The sequence below is a fragment of the Trachurus trachurus genome (genome assembly GCF_905171665.1).
Source record: "Trachurus trachurus genome assembly, chromosome: 17".
In the NCBI taxonomy this organism is placed as follows: domain Eukaryota; kingdom Metazoa; phylum Chordata; class Actinopteri; order Carangiformes; family Carangidae; genus Trachurus; species Trachurus trachurus.
Window position 1 is genome coordinate 11,148,800 of NC_139900.1, and position 19,777 is coordinate 11,168,576.

Below are 19,777 nucleotides of genomic sequence, written 5' to 3' on the forward strand. Positions count from 1 at the left end.
CATGTATCATCATCACCACCAAGAGAGCGACTCCAGATCTCTGCTCTCTCTCTGTCTCTGCCCACAGACGTGAACCGGAAGTGCTGGTACGTGACGACTAAAGGCATGCACGCCGTCGGCCAGGCGGAGGTGGTCATCCTGCTCCAGTGTCTCCCTGACGAGAAGACCATCCCCAAAGACGTCTTCACCCACTTCGTGCAGCTCTACCAGGAGGCGCTCAGCGGTAAGAATAACAATCAGCGACCGTGTGAAACTAGTCCAACTCCATCGCTGGTCTCCGTCCTCGCGGGGCGGCCGATTACTATTTGTGTCTCCGGGTCCACAGGTGAGTCCACCTGTGTGTCCGCCATGCGCCGTCCAGTTAAAAAACGACTTAACCCTCGTGTAATGCAATGGGAGATGTTCCAGCTCTACTTTTATTTTCCATTAGGGATGACATGTGCACCGTGTCGTCCTCTATTTAGAAACCAGGTTACTGTCTGCCGCCGCCGCCGCTGAATTGTGTCTGGCTAAAAAAAATGAAAAATGGTCCAAGTATGAGTGTCCTGCTGTCAGCGCTTCCTCCCTCCAGGCGTGACACCTCGCCACCGCTTGCTTTGCGCTTTTTAACTCCATATGCTGCAGAGCAAATAAGGCTAATATCGGGTGACTTTGACGGCTCGCTCCCCTCGGGCCGTTTCCTTTTTCATATTCACACTGGAGCCGTTTCAGCGCTGGTGGAAAGGAGCCATACTGCGCGCGTCGCTCCTGATTAAGCCGCCGTCAGTCAGGGCTCGGGGAAGAAGTGCTGGCTTTAGCAAAGTCTCGAGCCACCGAGCTTTTGTCTTTGTCATTACGCTTATTGTGTTACGTTGCCACATAAAGCCAGCCGGTCCCTCCCCGTGGATGATAAGTAACATGAACCCTTTTGTTGGTAATTTGAGGTTGTAGGGCGAGCGAGCAGGCAAGTTTTCATCCCTGTTGTATAAGTCGATACAGGCTCCATATCCCCTCAGTAATCCAGTGAAATACACACAGGGTCTTTGACTTTCAAATGTTTCTCCTGTTTCAGAGAATGAAAACCTTCCTTCTCTCTCTCTTTCTTTGTTTCTCCTCCTTTTGCTTTTGTTTGTGTTCATTTCTTGGCATTTCTTTAGAACCAAGAACACGATTATATTTCTCCTCTTATTCTTTCCTGCTGCCCTACTGTGTCTCCTGTCTCCTCCTCCTCCTCCTCCTCCTCCTCCTCCTCCTCCTCTTCTAACCCCTCTCTCCTCTTCTTCCTCGTCTCCTCAAGGCAACGTGCTGAGCCACCTGAGTCACTCCTTCTTCACGCAGAGCTTCCTGGGCAGTAAGGAGCACGGCGGCTTCCTCTACATCAGCCCCTCCTTTCAGTCGCTGCAGGACCTGCTGCTACCGAACCCGCCTTACCTCTTCGGCATCCTGATCCAGAAATGGGAGACGCCCTGGGCCAAGGTCTTCCCCATCCGCCTCATGCTGCGGCTGGGAGCGGAGTACCGATGTGAGTCGGGGGTTTTCTATATAAACAGTTCACACACACACACACACACACACACACACACACACACACACACACACACACACACACACACACACACACACACACACACACACACACACACACACACCAGCTGGAGCTTTCATGTCACATGATCTTCATCAGCAGATAGACGCTGATTGTTATTCCTTATTTTTCTGAATGTTGCCCCACAGATTGCAGGCAGTGTTTCATTTGGTTCAATCAGAGCCAAAACTACTAGATATTTAAAGAGACCCCGAGGAGTTTGCTTCTGGTTATGAAATAGTCTCATATTAATGTTGATGAATCTACGTTACCCACCCTTGTTAATGGGTCCATTTTCGATAAATATATCGTTTTGTCTTTATAGTTATTTTGTTATTATTATTATTTAGTGGTCGGCTCGCCCAGCATTTCCTAGTTTCGGTTTCCCAGACGCTGCCCGGCGGATCATAGGAATAACGCCGCCGGATCGCTAGTTGGCATCGTTTATGGTCGGAACTACGACGGTATCTGATCATCTTCCAACCTCCGACTTTCGTTCTTGATTATGAAAACGTTCTTGCGTCGTGGTCCAAGAATTTCACCGTGCACGTGGAGGCTCATGGGAAATGTAGTGTTCACTTTCCAAAACTCTTCGTTGTCCCTTTAATGTGTTTTTTCAAGAAATAGCCAAGAAATAACAATTAATTGCATCATAATGTCTAGAAGTAGCCTAGAAATAACGGTCAATTTCATAGTAATGTCGAGAAATATCGCCAAGAAATAACGATTGATTGTGCAGAATTAGTCCAGAAATAACAGTCAGTTGTCAGGACTTGTAAGGGAAAAATTCTGGCCCTTCCCAAAAAATTCAAGGCATGAAAAACATGTGTAAACTTTTGCCTTTATAAACAACATGACATTACTATGAAACGGACCGTTATTCTAGGCTACTTCTTGACATTATGACCTATTGACAGCCTGTAAATTAAAGGCTTACCCAAAATCCTTATGTGAAACATTTTTTTTGAAAAGACTTGATGGAGAGGGAGTGAGGAAGTTATTGATACTTGTTGCCATGGAAACATTTCTAAGAGAGTAAGAGATGTCACACTCGGCTCCGTCTCTGCAGCCGTCCTGTAGTAGAGCAGCTGCTTCTCTGTTTAAGGTACAATCACATTGACCTCTTACACACACACATACACACGCACGCACGTCTCCAGGAAAGGACGTTGTGGTGTCGTGTTTCTGATGTGCGTAATGCATAAATATTGATCCAAATTATCCTGTGTAAGTGTAATCAGTCTGAGAGCAGCGCTGCAGTTTGTAGTGCAGTGTAATGTTGCAGTAAACATGATTAAAAGAGAAGCTAAATGAATGACACAAACAAAACCTTTGGACGACGTGTTTGTCTGCGCAGGAAATACATATTTATGGGATTCAGCTGGAGGAAGACGGAGCAGGAAAGAGTGATGTAACCTGACCTTTACCTGCACTGACATTTAATACATACATACATTTATATATACATACGTTTTTTGTCCCAGTGTCACATTTTCATCCTCACTTTAAAACCCTCATCATGAGAGGCTTAGTGCGGTAGAGAACAACAGTAAAGAGATGCTCGCTGTGCCAGCTGATTGCATGAATTACCTGTGAGGCAGAACGGAGCCTCCGCGGCTTCAAGGTCATTAAACAACCTGCTCAGCGAAACATCGAGGAAGTCTGACACAAAGACGACACGTTTAGTTCAATTTGGTGAAAGGCGGAGCAAAGAGAGAGTGAGAAGAGATTTATGTGGAGAGCTCACGCCAGCCTGTGTTTATACACCGACGTCTTGTGAAGGTTTTTTTTTTTCTCCTTGGTATCGGCAGTGAGGTTCCTCTCCACCAAATCCCCCCCGTCTCTCACAGCCAGAGCTGCCAGCAGCACGGAGCGCCGCCTGGCTCCGCTAAGCCTCTCGCCTGCCTCCAGTGAGCCGGGATAGAATACATTAACAAAAGCCACATACAGCCGAAGCTCTTCAACACAAAAATAACGTTAGCATTACCATGAAATTAATCCACCGCACAAACGGCACGCTCCTCTGTGGCCTCACCTCTGAACGGTTACACACAGTGGCCGGCGGAGAGGAGGTCGGGAGGCCCGGGAGGGAGGCAGCGCATGGACGGATGGACGGACTGACGGACGGATCCCCCCGCCGGCCGAACTGCAGTTTGTGGCCGAGATTTGGTTTTTATTGCTAATGAGAGTTTGTGGCGAGATCTTCTATCCAGCTGTTTGCAGAGATAAGGCTAAAAATAGTCATCTAAGGAGCTTTGGTTGCTGGAGAAAAAAAGCAGCCTTATTTTTCACTTGTGGATTAGGAGCGTTCCTCCTAACTGCAGGCGCACTTCACTGTATTTGATGTGTGTGTGTGTGTGTGTGTGTGGTCTCTCTTGTTCAGTTCATTTGCATTTGTGAATGATGAAGATGGGGAAACTCTGTAAGCAGCAAGTTGTGCAGTTCATAAATGTCACAAATCCTGGACACGGAACAAAAACAAAAAAAGACCCAAAACTAAGAGACTGAAACAATAAGTAAATAAATCAAATGAGGATAAAGAAGAGTTACAGTTACAGAATTAAAACGTGGCTTCGTTCGGCTGAAGTTCGTCACCGGTGCCTCTTTTATCAATAAATCCACCTTTTTGTTTTGCAGTTTATCCCTGTCCGCTGTTCAGCGTCCGCTTCAGAAAACCACTCTTCGGAGAGACGGGTCACACCATCATGAACCTGCTGGCAGTGAGTGCCTCCTTCTCTCCTGAGCTCAGTTGTTATGAAACAGAAGATGACACTCTGTAGTAAGATGAGTTTGTCAGATAAGGATGTGAATCATCAAGGACCTTGATATTTATATTGTAACCTATTCTGTAGGAATCTGTTCATTTTACCAGTTTGTTGTACGTCACTGTTGATGATTTTTATGGTTTTGTTTTCTTCTTGTTTGTTAAATCCTCTCCCGCCGTAGGACTTCCGTAACTACCAGTACACGCTGCCGGTGGTGAAAGGCCTGGTTGTTGACATGGAGGTGAGGAAGACGAGCATCAAGGTCCCCAGCAACCGCTACAACGAGGTGAGCGCCCGGCATCTCTCATAACTCTGTCGACAACTTCACATAGTGGTTCATTCAGACTTGGAGAATAAAGTGGTTTTTTTTTTATTTCTTCAAAAATGGGCCGTTAATAAGAAGCTTCAGACGGTTTTGGTGACTGTCAGTGTCCTGCTGTTTTGCAACATGTATTGCATCTTGCTTTTATCGTGAAGCACATTGAGTCTATGCTTGCCATATGAAATGTGCTATATAAATAAATTGACACATTGACATTGTTGTTTCACACCACAAACTAAAGCCACCAGTCTAAAAGTACGAACACACAGCAGAGTTTATTTGAACTGCATCTAATTAGTTTGGTGTCGGATCATCCTGAAACTTCGGACTGAAGCATGAAAACGGATTCTCGGCTCAGAGAGAGAGAGCAGAGTCTCATGTGTTGAACATCTGAGCGTGTTTTCTTGGATTATAAATCATTTTTGAATGATGAATTAACACAGTAAAACCCTCCAACAGACTAATGACATCAGTGGAGGAGTTTTTTCTCTTCTTTTTAAGCTCCTTGAACATCAACACACACACACACACACACACACACACATACACACACACACACACACACACACATGTGCTCTGTGTGTAGGTGATATGTGACAAACTCTCCGGGGTCCCTGCAGCTGAACATTAGGCGTGGGCTGTCGACTTGTTATAACGCCGCTGCCTCGAGGGTGTGAATGAATGTCCAACCAGAAGAGGCGACGCACACGAGAGCACCATTTGGCTGAGAAAATGAGCCATTGGTGGAAAGAGAGAGAGATGGAGATGGAGAGAGAGAGAGAGCGGCGCTGGTTGTAGCGTTTGGCTGCCGATCGCAGTAACAGATGGGAACGCGGTAATGTGAAGTGGGGGGAACGTTTCTCAACAGCTTGCGGGCGAGCCTTTAGCGCAGCAAGTGGTTAAAGCCCTCCAGATTTTCAGTTTTATTTCTGATTTGATAAAAAAAAAAAAAGGGAAGGCTTCAAAGAGATGCAGAGGCCGGGGATTTAGGAAGAATTAATATGTGGAATCTTTCAACTATTGATACCCGCCCGCGTCAGTGTCTCCTTCGCCGCAATCTGTCATCTCAGCGTTCAACTGGAGGACTTCACCCAACGCAATTAGGCTTAAGCAGGCAGCCGTCTTAAACCCAATTCTTCTTCTCCAGCACACACACACACACACACACTCAAAGGGCATAAGCTTAATCAGACATGGATGTAATGTGTGTGTGTCTGTGTGTGTGTTCTTCTCACAGCTGATGAAGGCCATGAACAAGTCCAACGAACACGTGCTGGCCATGGGGGCGTGTTTCAACGACCGCGCCGACTCCCACCTGGTGTGCGTCCAGAACGACGACGGGAACTATCAGACGCAGGCCATCAGCATCCACCACCAGCCACGCAAAGGTGCACACACACACACACACACACACATGGAGGCTCGTCACGATAAAGACTTCCTCCACTGACTGCTGTGATTTTTATTTTTGTATTTCTCTGTTTGTCTGTGTGTGTTTTCCCAGTTACTGGAGCCTGCTTCTTTGTGTTCAGTGGAGCGTTGAAAGCCTCGTCGGGCTTCTTGGCCAAGACCAGCATCGTGGAAGGTGAGAGCTGTGACAACAAACTACACGTCGGCTGTAAAAACACTGAAATATTAGTTATTAAACAACAACAAAACCACGACAGAGACTTCAGGGTGATTTTAGCTTCTAAAGGCTGAACTGCTTTGACCTGCCAGGTGTTTATTATTATTATTAAAAACCCACTCATAGATGCAGCAATGAAATATTTGTTTAAATGATTAGCAGGAAATTATTAGTTGAAGGGATATTTCACCCAAAATCAATAATTCACCAATTTTCTACTCACCGTCATGCCAAGGAAGGGTTTGGAGAGCTTTCAGAGTCATCAAAACCCTTTAGGAGTTCCAGGGGGGGTCCGGCTGGCAACGGATTTTCATATAATGGCGGCGGATAGAGTTCACTTCTGAATCGTCCAAAACACACACAATGAAACATCCAGATACCTCCATACTGCTCGTCCTACTGACCCAAGTGTCCTGAAACCGCCACATGAAAAAGTTGTTCAGAAAAAAATAATTTGATCTCTGTTTTTATCCTTGTTGTAGTAGCAGCTCCCAGTGGCTCTGTTGATGTTTGTGCACATGTGCGAGATTTGCCGCGAGATGTTCGTTCGCATCTCGCATCAAATCTCATGCAGTCACCAGGAGCTACTATTACATCAAGGATAAAAACAGAGATCAAATAAATTTTTTCCAAACAACTTTTTCTTTTTTTGGCGGCTTCAGGACACTTGGGTCAGTAGAGACGAGCAGTATGGAGGTATCTGGATGTTTCATGTGTGTGTTTTGGACGATTCAAAAGTGAACTCTATCCGCCGCCATTATATGAAAATCCGTTGCCAGCCGGACCCCCCCTGGAACTCCAAAAGCGTTTTGATGACTCTGAAAGTTCTCCAAACTCTTCCTTGGCATGATGGTGGGTAGACAATTGGTGAATTATTGATTTTTGGTGAAGTATCCCTTTAAAGTTATTTGATTAAAAAATGTCTAGAACAGTTTCAAGGTCCAAAGTTGAAGTTATTAAATTACACCATGATAACTTGAAGATATATAAAAGCAGAAAATGTATGAAGACGTTTAAAATGAAATCTATTTCTGCTTTATACTTTTCGTCCCTTGTGTAGTTAAAGCTTCAACTTCCTGGATCCTATGTTTCCCATAATGCACAGTAGTCGTATTTCTCCCACCCTGCACCTCACACTTGTAAACACAGGTTTTCAGTTTTATATTTATATCCTCCATCGTAATGGATCATCAAACGCCACATGACAGGTCGAATCAGTGGAGTCATTACTTATCAGACCATTTGTTTGACCACTGCTCATCATTGACCCCCCCCACCCCCACCCCCTCTCGCCCCCCCTCAGATGGTGTGATGATCCAGATCACAGCTGAGACCATGGACTCCCTACGGCAAGCCCTGAGGGACATGAAGGACTTCACCATCACGTGCGGTAAAGCCGACCAGGAGGAGAACCAGGAGCTCGTCCACATCCAGTGGACGGAGGACGACCACAACTACAACAAGGGGTGAGGAGCGAGGGAGCGAGGGAGGGAGGGAAGGAGGAAGAGAGGGGGAGAGACGCAGTGATGTCACGGACAATTGAGCTGATGGCTGCGTTCTCCACTTGGCTTATAAAAGCTCATCGTGTGCGCCGGTGGGATGTCTGAGTAGGAAACTCGGCAGCAGTAGCAGCAGCGGGGTGGAATGATGTCGTTGGACGTGTCTCTCGCTGAGATACCGAGCAGCGCAATCAATTTTACAGCAGCCTGATAAAATCTCCAAAGTTTAAATGCGACTCTTCACCATTAAATATAATTGAGCTCTTCCACCAGATAGCGTATCGCTTCATCAGCAGAGCAGCTGGTTTATAACCCTGACTTCACCGAGTCAGTGACCTCGTAGGTCTGCTGTCGTCACGTCACGGTAACGTCGGCGTGTGAACTGCTGCATCATTTATCGCCACGTCACTCTGGCTGTCGTTTTTTATTTTCCATCCTGCATCGAGTTCCTGCTCTTAACAGAGATGAGGTTCACTTAGGACGTCTTTACACTACAGCCTTGATGCCCAATTCAGATTTGCTGCCGACATATATCAGATTTTTTCGTTCGTCTGTTTACATGTTCTGTTAAAGTGACCCATATCGACCAACTTTCTGCTACTAAACTGAGATGATAGCCATTGGACCCTCGATATACAGACAACAGTTTGACAATTTCAATCTATTCCTTGATAACGATACCATACATAATAATGATAGGGTAAGAGTCTCTGTGTTATCTTGATCTGACCCTTTCATTTGATCAATATGAGGTTAATAAGAGGTGACACGTGTAGCATTTCTTCACCTAAGAAATATTGCTAAAATCAGACAAATTCTGTCAATCAGTATGTTTACGTGCACAGCTTAAGAGAGCTATGCTCAAAATGTTATTTTGGCGTCTAATTGGACTTCTCTCCTGGTCCCACTTTGCATGCAACTGAGAAAATCGAATAACTGACGTTGTCCGCCTCCTCAGGCGGCGATATGCGTTGTTAATACGGCCCCCTGTCCTGTTGACTTTTCTGTCACCGAGTAAAAATCTGAATATAAACAACTTAATTAGCTTGTTGGAGAACTCCGATATTAGTCGGACTAACGCGTTTACATGCACTCAGTTGTCTAGTTATTGTCGGATTAAGGCAATATCCGATCTGTCTGTTTAGACTGCAGACACATTGGCGGATATCTGATTTGTATCTGATTTATTTCCACATATAACGGGGGCCTGAATCCGATCTGACAATATCTGATATGCATGTTTTTCCATTTACACGTTCATGCTACAGATCTGTGCCACTTGAGAGGAAAAAATCAGAACTGGGCCACTTGAACGTTGTAGTGTAAACTAAAGACAGCCTTAATGTTTTTTGGCTGTAAGTAGTTTCCTGATGTATTGTTTGTCTTCATCTTCTGCCGACTTAGCACTTCCTTAATGTTTCTAAATCTCTGTGTCGGCGCCGCTCAGAACTGCAGACGTTGTGTTTTTTATTTGAGGTTCTTCGTCAGATTCAGATTTAGCACAAAAACATTCACTTGGTCACTGAGACGGCACAAAATAGGTTTTTAATCGTAACTGAAGAAATCAGTCAGTTTGATGAACAGGGATTCGACCTGAAACGACTGATTCCACATCTGGCTCAGACACAGAGGAAACTAACAGTGATGTTGAAGCGTAGTATGTCTTCTCACTGACAAAGACTGAAACAAAACAAAACAAAAAGAAAAAGAAATCAAAGCAGTTGGCTCAACACAAGCGGAGCCAGAGGCTGTGATGTCGGCCACAGCAGCTGGCAGGTCGCTGCCTTGCTGAAGGGCACATCGATTGGCCGTATCACTCCTCCTCCTCCTCCTCCTCCTCCTTGTGCTCTGCTCTACATTTCTGCTGCAACTCTGTAAATGTAGTTTCATCCAACACTGACGCTGTGTGTTTTGTTCCTCCAGTGTGATCAGTCCGATCGATGGGAAGTCGATGGAGTCCATCACCAGCGTCAAGATCTTCCACGGCTCCGAGTTCAAAGCCAACGGCAAAGTCATCCGCTGGACAGAGGTACGACTCGGACTGGTCCTGTTACTGGGAACCAGTTAGAAAAACATCAAGATATCTGACGGGATGCGTTTCCTACCTTAAAAGGGAAAAAAACTAAGAATAACAGCTTGAAGTCAGTCGGTTCAGTATGAAGCTTTGAGTGTTGAGTCACTGTAAACAAACATGATGATATGGTTCTGTGTAAATGGTCCAGTTTAGCTTTAATGTAAAAAAAAAAATAAATAAAAAATGTCGCGTTCCCATTGATTGGATGCTGTTTTTTCAGGATTGTCCGTCCCACAGGTGACTGACTTTTTTCATTGTTGTGAAAAAGCATTTTATTAATTGGTTGCACTCGGAGCATGAACAGGATTTCAAACAATTTTGTACAAAAAAAAAAAGAAATGCTACAGTCCAGAATAGGATCTCCAACCCTCCTGCCTTAAATCCTTTATTTCAAACATGTAAAGTTGTATAAAAGAAACTGACAGAAGACAAAGCAAACAACAACAAACACAGAAAAAAACAAATAGTATGGTAATAGAAAAAAAAACAATAAATCACATTCATCAACAGTCTGAACATGCTCGAAAGGGAGTAGGAAGAAGTAAAAAACTTATATGATCCTAAAACTTGTATATGTATGTATGTATAAAAAATAAAAAAATATAGAAATCTATTCAAACCTACATACACCCATACACACGGACTTATAAACGTTCATATTCAGTCAAAATGACTTTGAGGACACGTTTCAGTTTTCTTTCCTCCACCTCCTCAAATATTGAAACCAGCTCCATCTGCAGAAACCTCCATCAATACTGTGTGTGTGTGTGTGTGTGTGTGTGTGTGTTCCTCAGGTCTTCTTCCTGCAGAGCGAGGACCAACCCAACAGTCTGAGCGACCCGGCCGACCACAGCCGGCTGACGGAGAACGTGGCGCGGGCGTTCTGCATGGCGCTGTGTCCACACCTGAAGCTGCTGAAGGAGGACGGCATGGCCAAGCTGGGGCTGAGGGTCACGCTGGACTCGGACCAGGTACGACGCAGACGTGTGGACGTATGATCTCACAGGGGGCGGGGCTTCATTTATATAGTAAAAAAAAAAAATGTATTCGATCTTTTTTTCTGATTTAACATTTATTGGTTTCCTGTTTGGTGTCGTCCGTTCTGAATGAACTGATAACAACACGGAGCAATCAGTTAAAGGTCCAGTGTGTAAAATGGGGGGAAAACCATGACATTGACGCTCACTCGCTCAGTGACGGTGGCCTCCCAAGGACAAAAAAAAACTTGTGCGTTGATGATCCATTCGCAAAATTTCAGGTTTTTAACTCAAAAACTTCTCCACAGTAGAAACTTCTCACAGCTTCATAGAGACCAGACGATCTGATTGGAGCTTCTCTCGTCTTGCTTAATCTGCATATTAATGAGGTCAAACTTTTTTTTTTTTAACTTCTGTTAAAACAAATCTACAGTTGTGTTGTCATGGAGATCATGGCCTCTGAAGACAGTCACAGTGGAGACGTGAAAGGAAACAAACGGTTCATGGGAGAAAGAAAAACTGATGAAATGCTTTTCTCTCTGCAGTGAAACGATAAATATCAATCAATCAATCAATTTGTTTGTTTCGGGCATGTCAATTTAAATCATCATCATCACACTTCATCTTAGTTCAAATAATACAATACACATGGCCGAAAGGGAAAAGCGGGAGTCCCGCCCCCATTACCCACAGAATAAAAATAAAAAATCTTTATCATAATATTTTCTTTTCTTTTGCTTTTTTTTACATTTTGACATAACATTCTTTACTTATGACATTTTGACATAATGTGTTACAGCAGTAGGTAGTATACAGAGCTGAAGTTTAGCTCTAGACAGTACATACAGATTACGTGTGTGTCTGCACATGTGTCCATATTTCAAACCTTTATTTATTCTCGAAAGGACATTGAGGTTTTACCCTCATTTGCAATGTCGTCGAGATCACAGCAACATTCAAAGCAAAACACAATGCGCAGCATAGGATAAAACACAGTTACAAAAGTTAAATACAGCTGATTCATTACAAAATTTAAAAACAGTTACAGACTGTGGTAAAGAGGTTTGAGATTATATTTTTATAATGTTGATAGGATGGAGGGGCATCAATTTTAAGTGTGAGTTGAAGGTCGTTCCAGGAGTCAGGGGCATCATAGCAAAATGCAGATTTACCAAGTTCAGTTTGTACCCGGGGGACTTTAAAAGTAAGCCAGTCATTGGAGCGAGTTGAATATGAACCTTGATTTAAATCTAACAGTGTTGTAATGTATGCTGGGAGTTTTTCAGTAATGGCTTTAAAGATGAAGAGATGCCAGTGATTGTTGCGTCTTTCTGACAGGGAAGACCAACCTACTTTTGTGTACAGATTACAATGATGAGTGCTGTAACTATCGCCGGTAATGAATCTAAGAGCAGAGTGATAGACCACATCTAGAGGTGAAAGAATTGAAGGGGCAGCATTCCTATAAATAATATCACCATAGTCCAACACTGGCATAAAGACAGCTTCAACAATCCTCTTTCTGCAGATCATAGGGAAAATAGATTTATTTCTGAAAAAGAAGCCAATTTTTTGTCTAAGTTTGCTAGTGAGGTTGTCTATGTGTCTATATTAGTCCGTCATGAGTGAACAACAGTCTCATCTTGTAACCTGACATGTCACAAAGTCACAAAATGGTCCAATCGACAGAGCAAAAGTCCAGTGTACTTATTATTTGTTGGGATGGTGTGAGAGCCCTTTTATACCATTTTTTCTTTTATTCATCCATAATCTTTCATCTTCATCTTTCAGCCCAGATGTGCTGCTGAGCCTGTAAACATCTGTCTGACATCTGTCCGTCTCTCTCTGTCGTGGCAGGTGGGCTACCTGGCAGGAAGCAACGGCCAGCCGCTGCTGCCTCAGTACCTGAGCGACCTGGACAGCGCTCTGATTCCCATCATCCACAGCGGCGCGTGTCAGCTAAGCGAGGGCCCCGTCGTCATGGAGCTGGTCTTCTACATCCTGGAGATCATCTCCTAGGAGACGCCGACACGTCCCCCACCGACCGACCTGGAGCTTCACCTCCCCCCGACGTCTTGTTTTTGTTTTGTTTTTGTTTGTTTCCTTCTAAACCTTCGGACATCGTCTCCTCCTCCGTCTCGTCTCTTTGGCCGTTTGCACTTCAACAAGAGCCAGAAAACTGTGGCGCCAGGCGGAGTAGCAGCATCCTCCAGTCAAACCTATGCATCCAACCATCCAGAGGTCGCTCAGAGCGGAGTCGCCTGTCGTCTTTAGCAGCATCTTTAAAGGGATAGTTCAACATTTTGGCAAATTGGCCCATTGCCATAATCCCTATAGTCATAGCAGTAGGTTCGTTACCTTTAATTGTCGGTGCAAGCTATTTTTAGTGCGGCGGAGCAGAGCCGCGAGCTGTTCAGAGCTACACTAGGGAGTTGGGATGGGATTTCTTAGTTTCTCTCATCAAACTCATCAAATACACAATCCAACAACTCCAAAAGGCTCTGGTGGACAAGTTGTGACCTGCACATTCACCACGCTATGAGATAATAACAGAACGTTACCAGACAGAGTTGTTTTAGAGGCAAATGCAGAGACTGCTTGCTGGAAAACTGCCCCCAACGGGAACGCGCATCAGCTGTTCTGCATGAATTTCCCTCTAAAACAACTCTGTCTGGTAACGTTCTGTTATTATCTCACAGCGTGGTGAATGTGCAGGTCACAACTTGTCCACCAGAGCCTTTTGGAGTTGCTGGATTGTGTATTTGATGAGTTTGATGAGGGAAACCAAGAAATCCCATGAGCCTCCGTAGCGTAGCTCTGAGCAGCTCACGGCTCTGCTCCGTTCTAAAAACAGCTTGCACCGATAATTAAAGGTAACTATGACTATAGGGATTATTTCCAAAATGTTGAACTATCCCTTTAACCTCCCATCTCCCCACACAAACACAGAGTCAGGTGCTCCGTCCACCTCCCCACGCCGTTCACACAGCGACCAGCATGAGCCAGCGGCCTGACGTGTCTCAGCTTCACACAGAGGAACAAACAGCTCAATATTCACTGATAACTAATCAACCTGTGGATGTTCAGTCATCGGAGGAGTGCGGCGGCGGCGTCCGTTTATCGGCAGCAGAGACGTCAACGCCACAGACGAGAGAGTCCGACCGCAGCGCAGACCGCGAAGAACTGTGAGATCCTTTTTTTTTTGTTTGTTTCAGCTCTGGGTCGTAGAAACCGGAGCGCTGCCTCCTCGTCTAACGCTGCAACTGGTCGAATAATCAGATTTTATTATTTTCTTCATCAACTGAAAACCCATCACAGTTTTTACCAGAGCTCATGAAGCAGAGGTCAGAGGTCAAGAAGACACATCAGCCTGAAACTGACTCCAAACGATGAATCCTTCGTCAAAATGTTATTTTTTTATAATTCATTTTCTTCATCGTCATCGGCTCTAAATGGAAAAACCAGGATTTTTTGCGTGAATGCAACTCAGAACTTAAAGTGAACGGGGCAGGGAAACACGTTAATCTGTGTGATCAAATAAGAGGATGAATGAATCAGTTGGACACTTGGACATTTGTGGCGTAGGTGTGGTGTAGCTCCTGGTCACTGTAGCACAGACACACTCTGAAAAGTCTGAAGACACGTCGACGAGGGGAAGGAAAAAAAAAAAAGACGACAAATCACCTGAAACGAGGAGCGAGAAGGTTTCTGTCTGTGGTGATGATCTTACTTTGTTTGTTTTTGCACCGTGGTGCTCAGTGCCTGCAGCCGCCGTTCATCATCAAGGGAAAAAGGACAAAAAAAACAGAAACAGAAACACATCTCGGCTTCTTCACCTCTTGAGCTTTACTCATCAGTCACCAGATGCTTTACTTCATTGACTTGTACATATTTTTTGTAGCCGTGACACTAAAGAGCATCTGTAGCCTCCACTCGTCCACTCACACTCAGTATTACCGCCGCCGCCGTGAAGTGAAATGACAGGCGGTTCAGAAAGACGCCCCCAACTCGCCCTTTCCCTTTCCTTTGAGCTCCACGGCCGATCAAAAGGTTCCAATGCTTTATCGATAAATAAACTCAAACAATCTGTACATAGAGCGTGAGAAAGAAGAAAAACAAACACACAAAAAAGAGGGAAAAACTTTTTAATCTCATCAATCAATCAACTTAAAAAAAAAAATCATCATCATCATCAGCGTGCAGTGTTTCGTCCAGCAGTGGTTGGAAAAACCTCAAGTTATTTTGGTGTCTTTTTAATCATACAAAGAGAAAAACTGTTGAAGATGTAAAGATATATATAAATAAATATATATATATAAATATAAATATATATGAGATATAAACTGCAGAAGCAGTGCACTGGATTCTAAGCCATTAGAGGAGAGGAGCACGAGCGTCGGGGGTTTTGCTGCCGCTGGGTCCTGGAAGTTATTTTGTTTTTTTGTTTCGTTTTCCAATCGATAAAGTCGAGTGTTTGTGTAGAGACCCGGGGGTTCCTGCGAGGTCGACTTGAAGCTGAATGTATTTCATGTCACATTTTCTACAACTGATCATCAAAAAACAAAAAAAACCACCCCTGAATCAACCATCACCACCAACCACCAACACGCTGCTCCAGACCCTGCAGAGCTGCGTAGGAAACCCTGTAGATCATGGAAAAGGCCTCAACTGTTCAGTGCATCTATTATGAAACAGATCAGGAGGTCAGAGGTCGACCTGCAGCCCCCCTCCTCCCCCCTCCTCTCTCTGCTCTGCTCTCGCTCAGCTACTTGGACCTGGAGATAATTTAAAAAATAATTAATAATCTTAATTAAAAGAATGTATTCCTCCCCATTTCTCTTCAAATCTGCAAAATGTGTTTTTTTGTTCTGTTTTGATTTGTTTCTGTTTTCTGACCGGATTAATCACCAAAAACTCCACCGTTGTTGAGTGGAGACGCTTCGTTCTGTATCTTTGAATCATGCGGATGTGAAACCACACGGGGCTACTGTACACTAACAGGTTTTGTTGAAGCATTTTTATTGGAGAAAGAAAAACAAAACACACACAATCAGACAATCACATGAAAAATCTGCAGAAGAGCCGACGACGCTTCCCGTTGAAACTATATTTAGACCTGTAGGTTTTGTTCTCCGTTAATTTATTTTTTAGGAGCTTTACTGTAGCAAAGTCCTGCTAAAGTGGAGCTGAAAGTTAAAAACAAAGGTCAAAGGTCACCGGGTTAATTAACTGTGATCGTACCAGGCGTCGCTGGATCACTGTGTCTTCACTGTGTGACCTTCAGCAGTTCTCTCTCTCTTTTTATATATGAATATAAAATTAGCATAAATGAAGCGGAGATTATTTTTCAGACTCCCTCTTTTTTCCGTTCATTGTTGTTTTTTTTTGGCATTTTATCTGACGTGTGCAATATGTCCTGATCCAAAAAAAAAAGAAAAAACAGAAACGGTGCAATTTGTCTGACTGAAAGTAGCATTTCTTTTTTTGTTTTGTTTTGTTTTGGGTTTTTCTTTGTCTTCAGTTGTGCGATGTTACAAACCTATAACACTGCATGCAAACAGAAACGAGCTTGAAAACAGTGAAGAGAGAAAATCAACTTTGCATTTTAACAGTTTGTGGATGAAACGTAGAAAATCATCCACGTCTCAGTTGTCATGAACTGGGTTTTTGTTAATGTTTCTTTTTCTTTCTCCTTTTTTTTTCTTTTAAACAAACATTGGTGAAAAATGTTTGAAAAGCCAAAAACCCTGTATATCCTTTTTTTTTCTTTCTTTCTTCTTTACACTACAAATGTCAAGAAAAGTGGTCTTTATGAAAAAACAACAACTGTAGTATATGTAAAATAAAAACTTATAGAAAACTGAAATGAGTGTTTTTTTTAATTTCTGGCAACAAAAACATTTTATCATCCAAAGAAAGCAGAAAATATTAGAAAATATTATTATTTTTCTTTTTTTTTAATGGGACATTTTGAAGCAAGAAAGAGAAATTCAGTCAACAATTAAAACAAAATAAGTTTCAGAGATTATTTTTTGTATCTTTACGTCGTGACATCATCGATCTTTGTAAACACGTAGGTGGATACAGACATTACAACACAAATAGAAATGATTGGTGTGGTGACAATTTTAATTAGTTAGGAGGACAATGTTTCTAAGTAAACGTGATGTTGGTTTTCAAAAAGAAAGAAAGGGAAAAAAAAGAAAAGCACAGAATAAAAACTGTCAACAAAGGGAAGAGAAACAAATGTTGTGACCACAGTAACGTTTGGCAACTAAAACACGTTGCAGTCGGCGTTGAGGTAAAACAGTTGGAGATGGGATCAATGACGTTGGCTCAGTTTTTTATTTTTAGTTTTATATGGCTTCTTTGTGCAGCATCTGTTTCAAATGCTGCCGCTAAAACTTTAAAGGGTCAGTTCACTCTAATTACTATTTTTAAAAAACAAGTGCATTTTGTCTTTCTCGTTTAAAGTTTCAATTATTTTATTATTTTGGCAAGTTTTGGGGCTAATTTAAATCCAAAGTTCACTACCCTTTTTGGCCTCTCCTGCCTCCTGTAGCCACTAAATCGCCCTGTTACTGCTCAAGACACTAAAACATTTTGTTTTCCAGTGGCCGCCAACATTTTTAAATCAAATCTTGCACTTTGTTTTTTGTTCTTCTCAGACAACAGCTCCTTTTGTTTAAATATTCATCCAGCGCTGTGTTGAAGCGAGTGCTCTGGACATGTGATTCCATTAATACAATATAAGTTTACTATTTTCAGCGAGGAGGAACAAAACTGTTCAAGTGCAATTAGTGTCGAGTTCAGTGTCTTTGGTCCTTTCGATTAAAATCTTAAATGATAAATTAAATAAGTGGAAGACTGTGGAGCTTCGTCTTTTCACCTCTTTTTTCTTCCTCCAAACCAATGTGTAACATGATATAAACCACTTTTTAAATGTGTTTTTGTAAAATTAGAGTGAACTAACCCTTTAAAACACAGAGGGCTTCCTCCCAGGATTCAGAGCTGATGCATAGTTTATTATTTAATAAAATAAAATAAAAAATAGCTCCACACATTTAAAACAAAGTTTAACATGTCAGAAAATTCACTCAGACTCAGCTCAGCTACGTTAAAGTTTAACTGCTCATCAAATAAAGTGAATTCCCCCGAAAAGAATAACTTTTCCTCAAAACCATTAAACACGAGTGAAAAAATTAATCTGTTCTTGGATCAAATGAACTTTCAGCTTCCTCTCCCGCTCAGTTTTGTGCTGCTCAGTGTAAACAAGTCGAGGCTGAACTCACCTAAAGCCTCAAGATAAATAAGTGAAGGATTTAAGGATTTAGTGAAAGTGAAAGGTGCCAAAAACAAAAAAAAGGAGGAAGGGGGGAGTGTGGTCTTTAAAAATAACTCTATAATAATCATCGTACCTTTTGTGTAGCATCGTCATTTTTTTCTTGGCTTACTCCTGTAACGTGTGTGTGTGTGTGTGTGTGTGTGTGTGTGTGAGGGTGCTGCGCTGCGTCTGCCGATGGCAAGCCGCCATTTTAACATTTAAAACCCAGACTGGATATGTGTTGCAGATGTCTGTAATTTAGTTTTGCCGAGTCAAAAAGAACATTTCAGATATCCACAATTACGTTCTTCCTAGGACAAATGACGTCACTTTTGCCATTCATGTGTATGGGGTTTGTCATTACAGATATCTACAATTCAGTTGCAGATATCCGCTATGTGAATTACAGATATCTGAAACTGAATTCCGACTAGTACTAATTCCAGTTTGAGATATCTACAATTTGATTCTGACTAGTCACAATTCCAGTTCAAGATATCTTTAATTCACCTCAATTAAAGATATCTACATGTCCCTTTTCAGATATATCTTAAATTAAAGCAGAAGTAAGCGGAATGTTTGTGTTAATATAAGTCTTAAATAGTTATATCTTCCGACAGCAATCACTTATATAGAGTGTTTGGTCTGAAACACGGGTCTGTCAGTCACTCTGCTCTGCTGTAAGCCGAGGAGAAAACTTTCCTTGTATCCTACAACCTTTATCCAATGAGGAGAGAGAACGGCATAAAGGGGCGGTCCTCTCTGTGTGTGCAGCCAAGGGATGCGCGTGAATGTGGTTACGTAGGGACGAGGGCGGGGACTGCTAGCTTCATCTGCTGACAGGAAGTTAGCCAAAACCACCAGATCGCTTACTTCTGCTTTAAGTTTTGACTAGGCGAAATGACGTTGTAGATATCTGTAACTGGAATTATGACTAGTCTGAATCAAATTGTAGATATCTCAAACTGGAATTAGGAATAGCCGTAATTCAGTTTCAGATATCCGTAATTAATTCACATAGCGGAATATCTGCAACTGAATTGTAGATATCTGCAATGACAAACCCCATACACATGAATGGCAAAAGTGACGTCATTTGTCCTAGGAAGAACGTAATTGTGGATATCTGAAATGTTCTTTTTGACTAGAGGCAAAACTGAAATTACAGATATCTTGAATGAAAAATCCAACTATTCAAAATGTAGAAAGACGTTGTTGATATCTACAATGTTAATTCCAGATAGTCAAACTTAGCTTTTAAATGTTAAATCCACTTGCCATACTGTATCTGCCTGATGTTTCACACTGAGAAGCAGATGATGATGATGATGATAATGATGAATTGTTCTGGAGAAGAACAGAATAAAAAACCCTGACGTCTCCTCCTCCCGTGCCGCCGTCGTGGCCGTCGTGGTCGCAGGTTTGGCAGCTAAAGGCGACTTCAAATATGCAGGACTTTTACAGCAACAGTGATTACTTTGGTATTAGTGCATAGGTGCAGTTCTAGATACCAGAGCTGTATAACATGAGCAATATGTACACATTCTTTGATATATATATATATTTATAATTATATTATATTAACTAAAGTCAAGTGGGGAAGGGGGGAAGGGGGGAAGGGAGGG

General features: G+C 42.7%; 1 protein-coding gene across 2 annotated transcripts in view; it reads left to right on the forward strand.

Moving 5' to 3' along the window:
• zfyve9a (zinc finger, FYVE domain containing 9a) overlaps positions 1 to 13,548 on the forward strand; it is a 37,962-nt gene extending 24,414 nt beyond the window's left edge. For both annotated transcript variants that reach the window (XM_083991155.1, XM_083991156.1), the window contains exons 10-19: positions 68 to 223; positions 1,277 to 1,501; positions 4,202 to 4,284; positions 4,511 to 4,615; positions 5,889 to 6,039; positions 6,156 to 6,236; positions 7,582 to 7,744; positions 9,701 to 9,806; positions 10,646 to 10,822; positions 12,686 to 13,548. In XM_083991155.1, the coding sequence (XP_083847281.1) occupies positions 68 to 223; positions 1,277 to 1,501; positions 4,202 to 4,284; positions 4,511 to 4,615; positions 5,889 to 6,039; positions 6,156 to 6,236; positions 7,582 to 7,744; positions 9,701 to 9,806; positions 10,646 to 10,822; positions 12,686 to 12,847 (1,409 nt within the window). In that variant the 3' untranslated portion in view covers positions 12,848 to 13,548. The remainder of the gene's footprint in view (positions 1 to 67; positions 224 to 1,276; positions 1,502 to 4,201; positions 4,285 to 4,510; positions 4,616 to 5,888; positions 6,040 to 6,155; positions 6,237 to 7,581; positions 7,745 to 9,700; positions 9,807 to 10,645; positions 10,823 to 12,685) is intronic.
• The last annotated feature ends 6,229 nt before the right edge of the window (positions 13,549 to 19,777 follow it).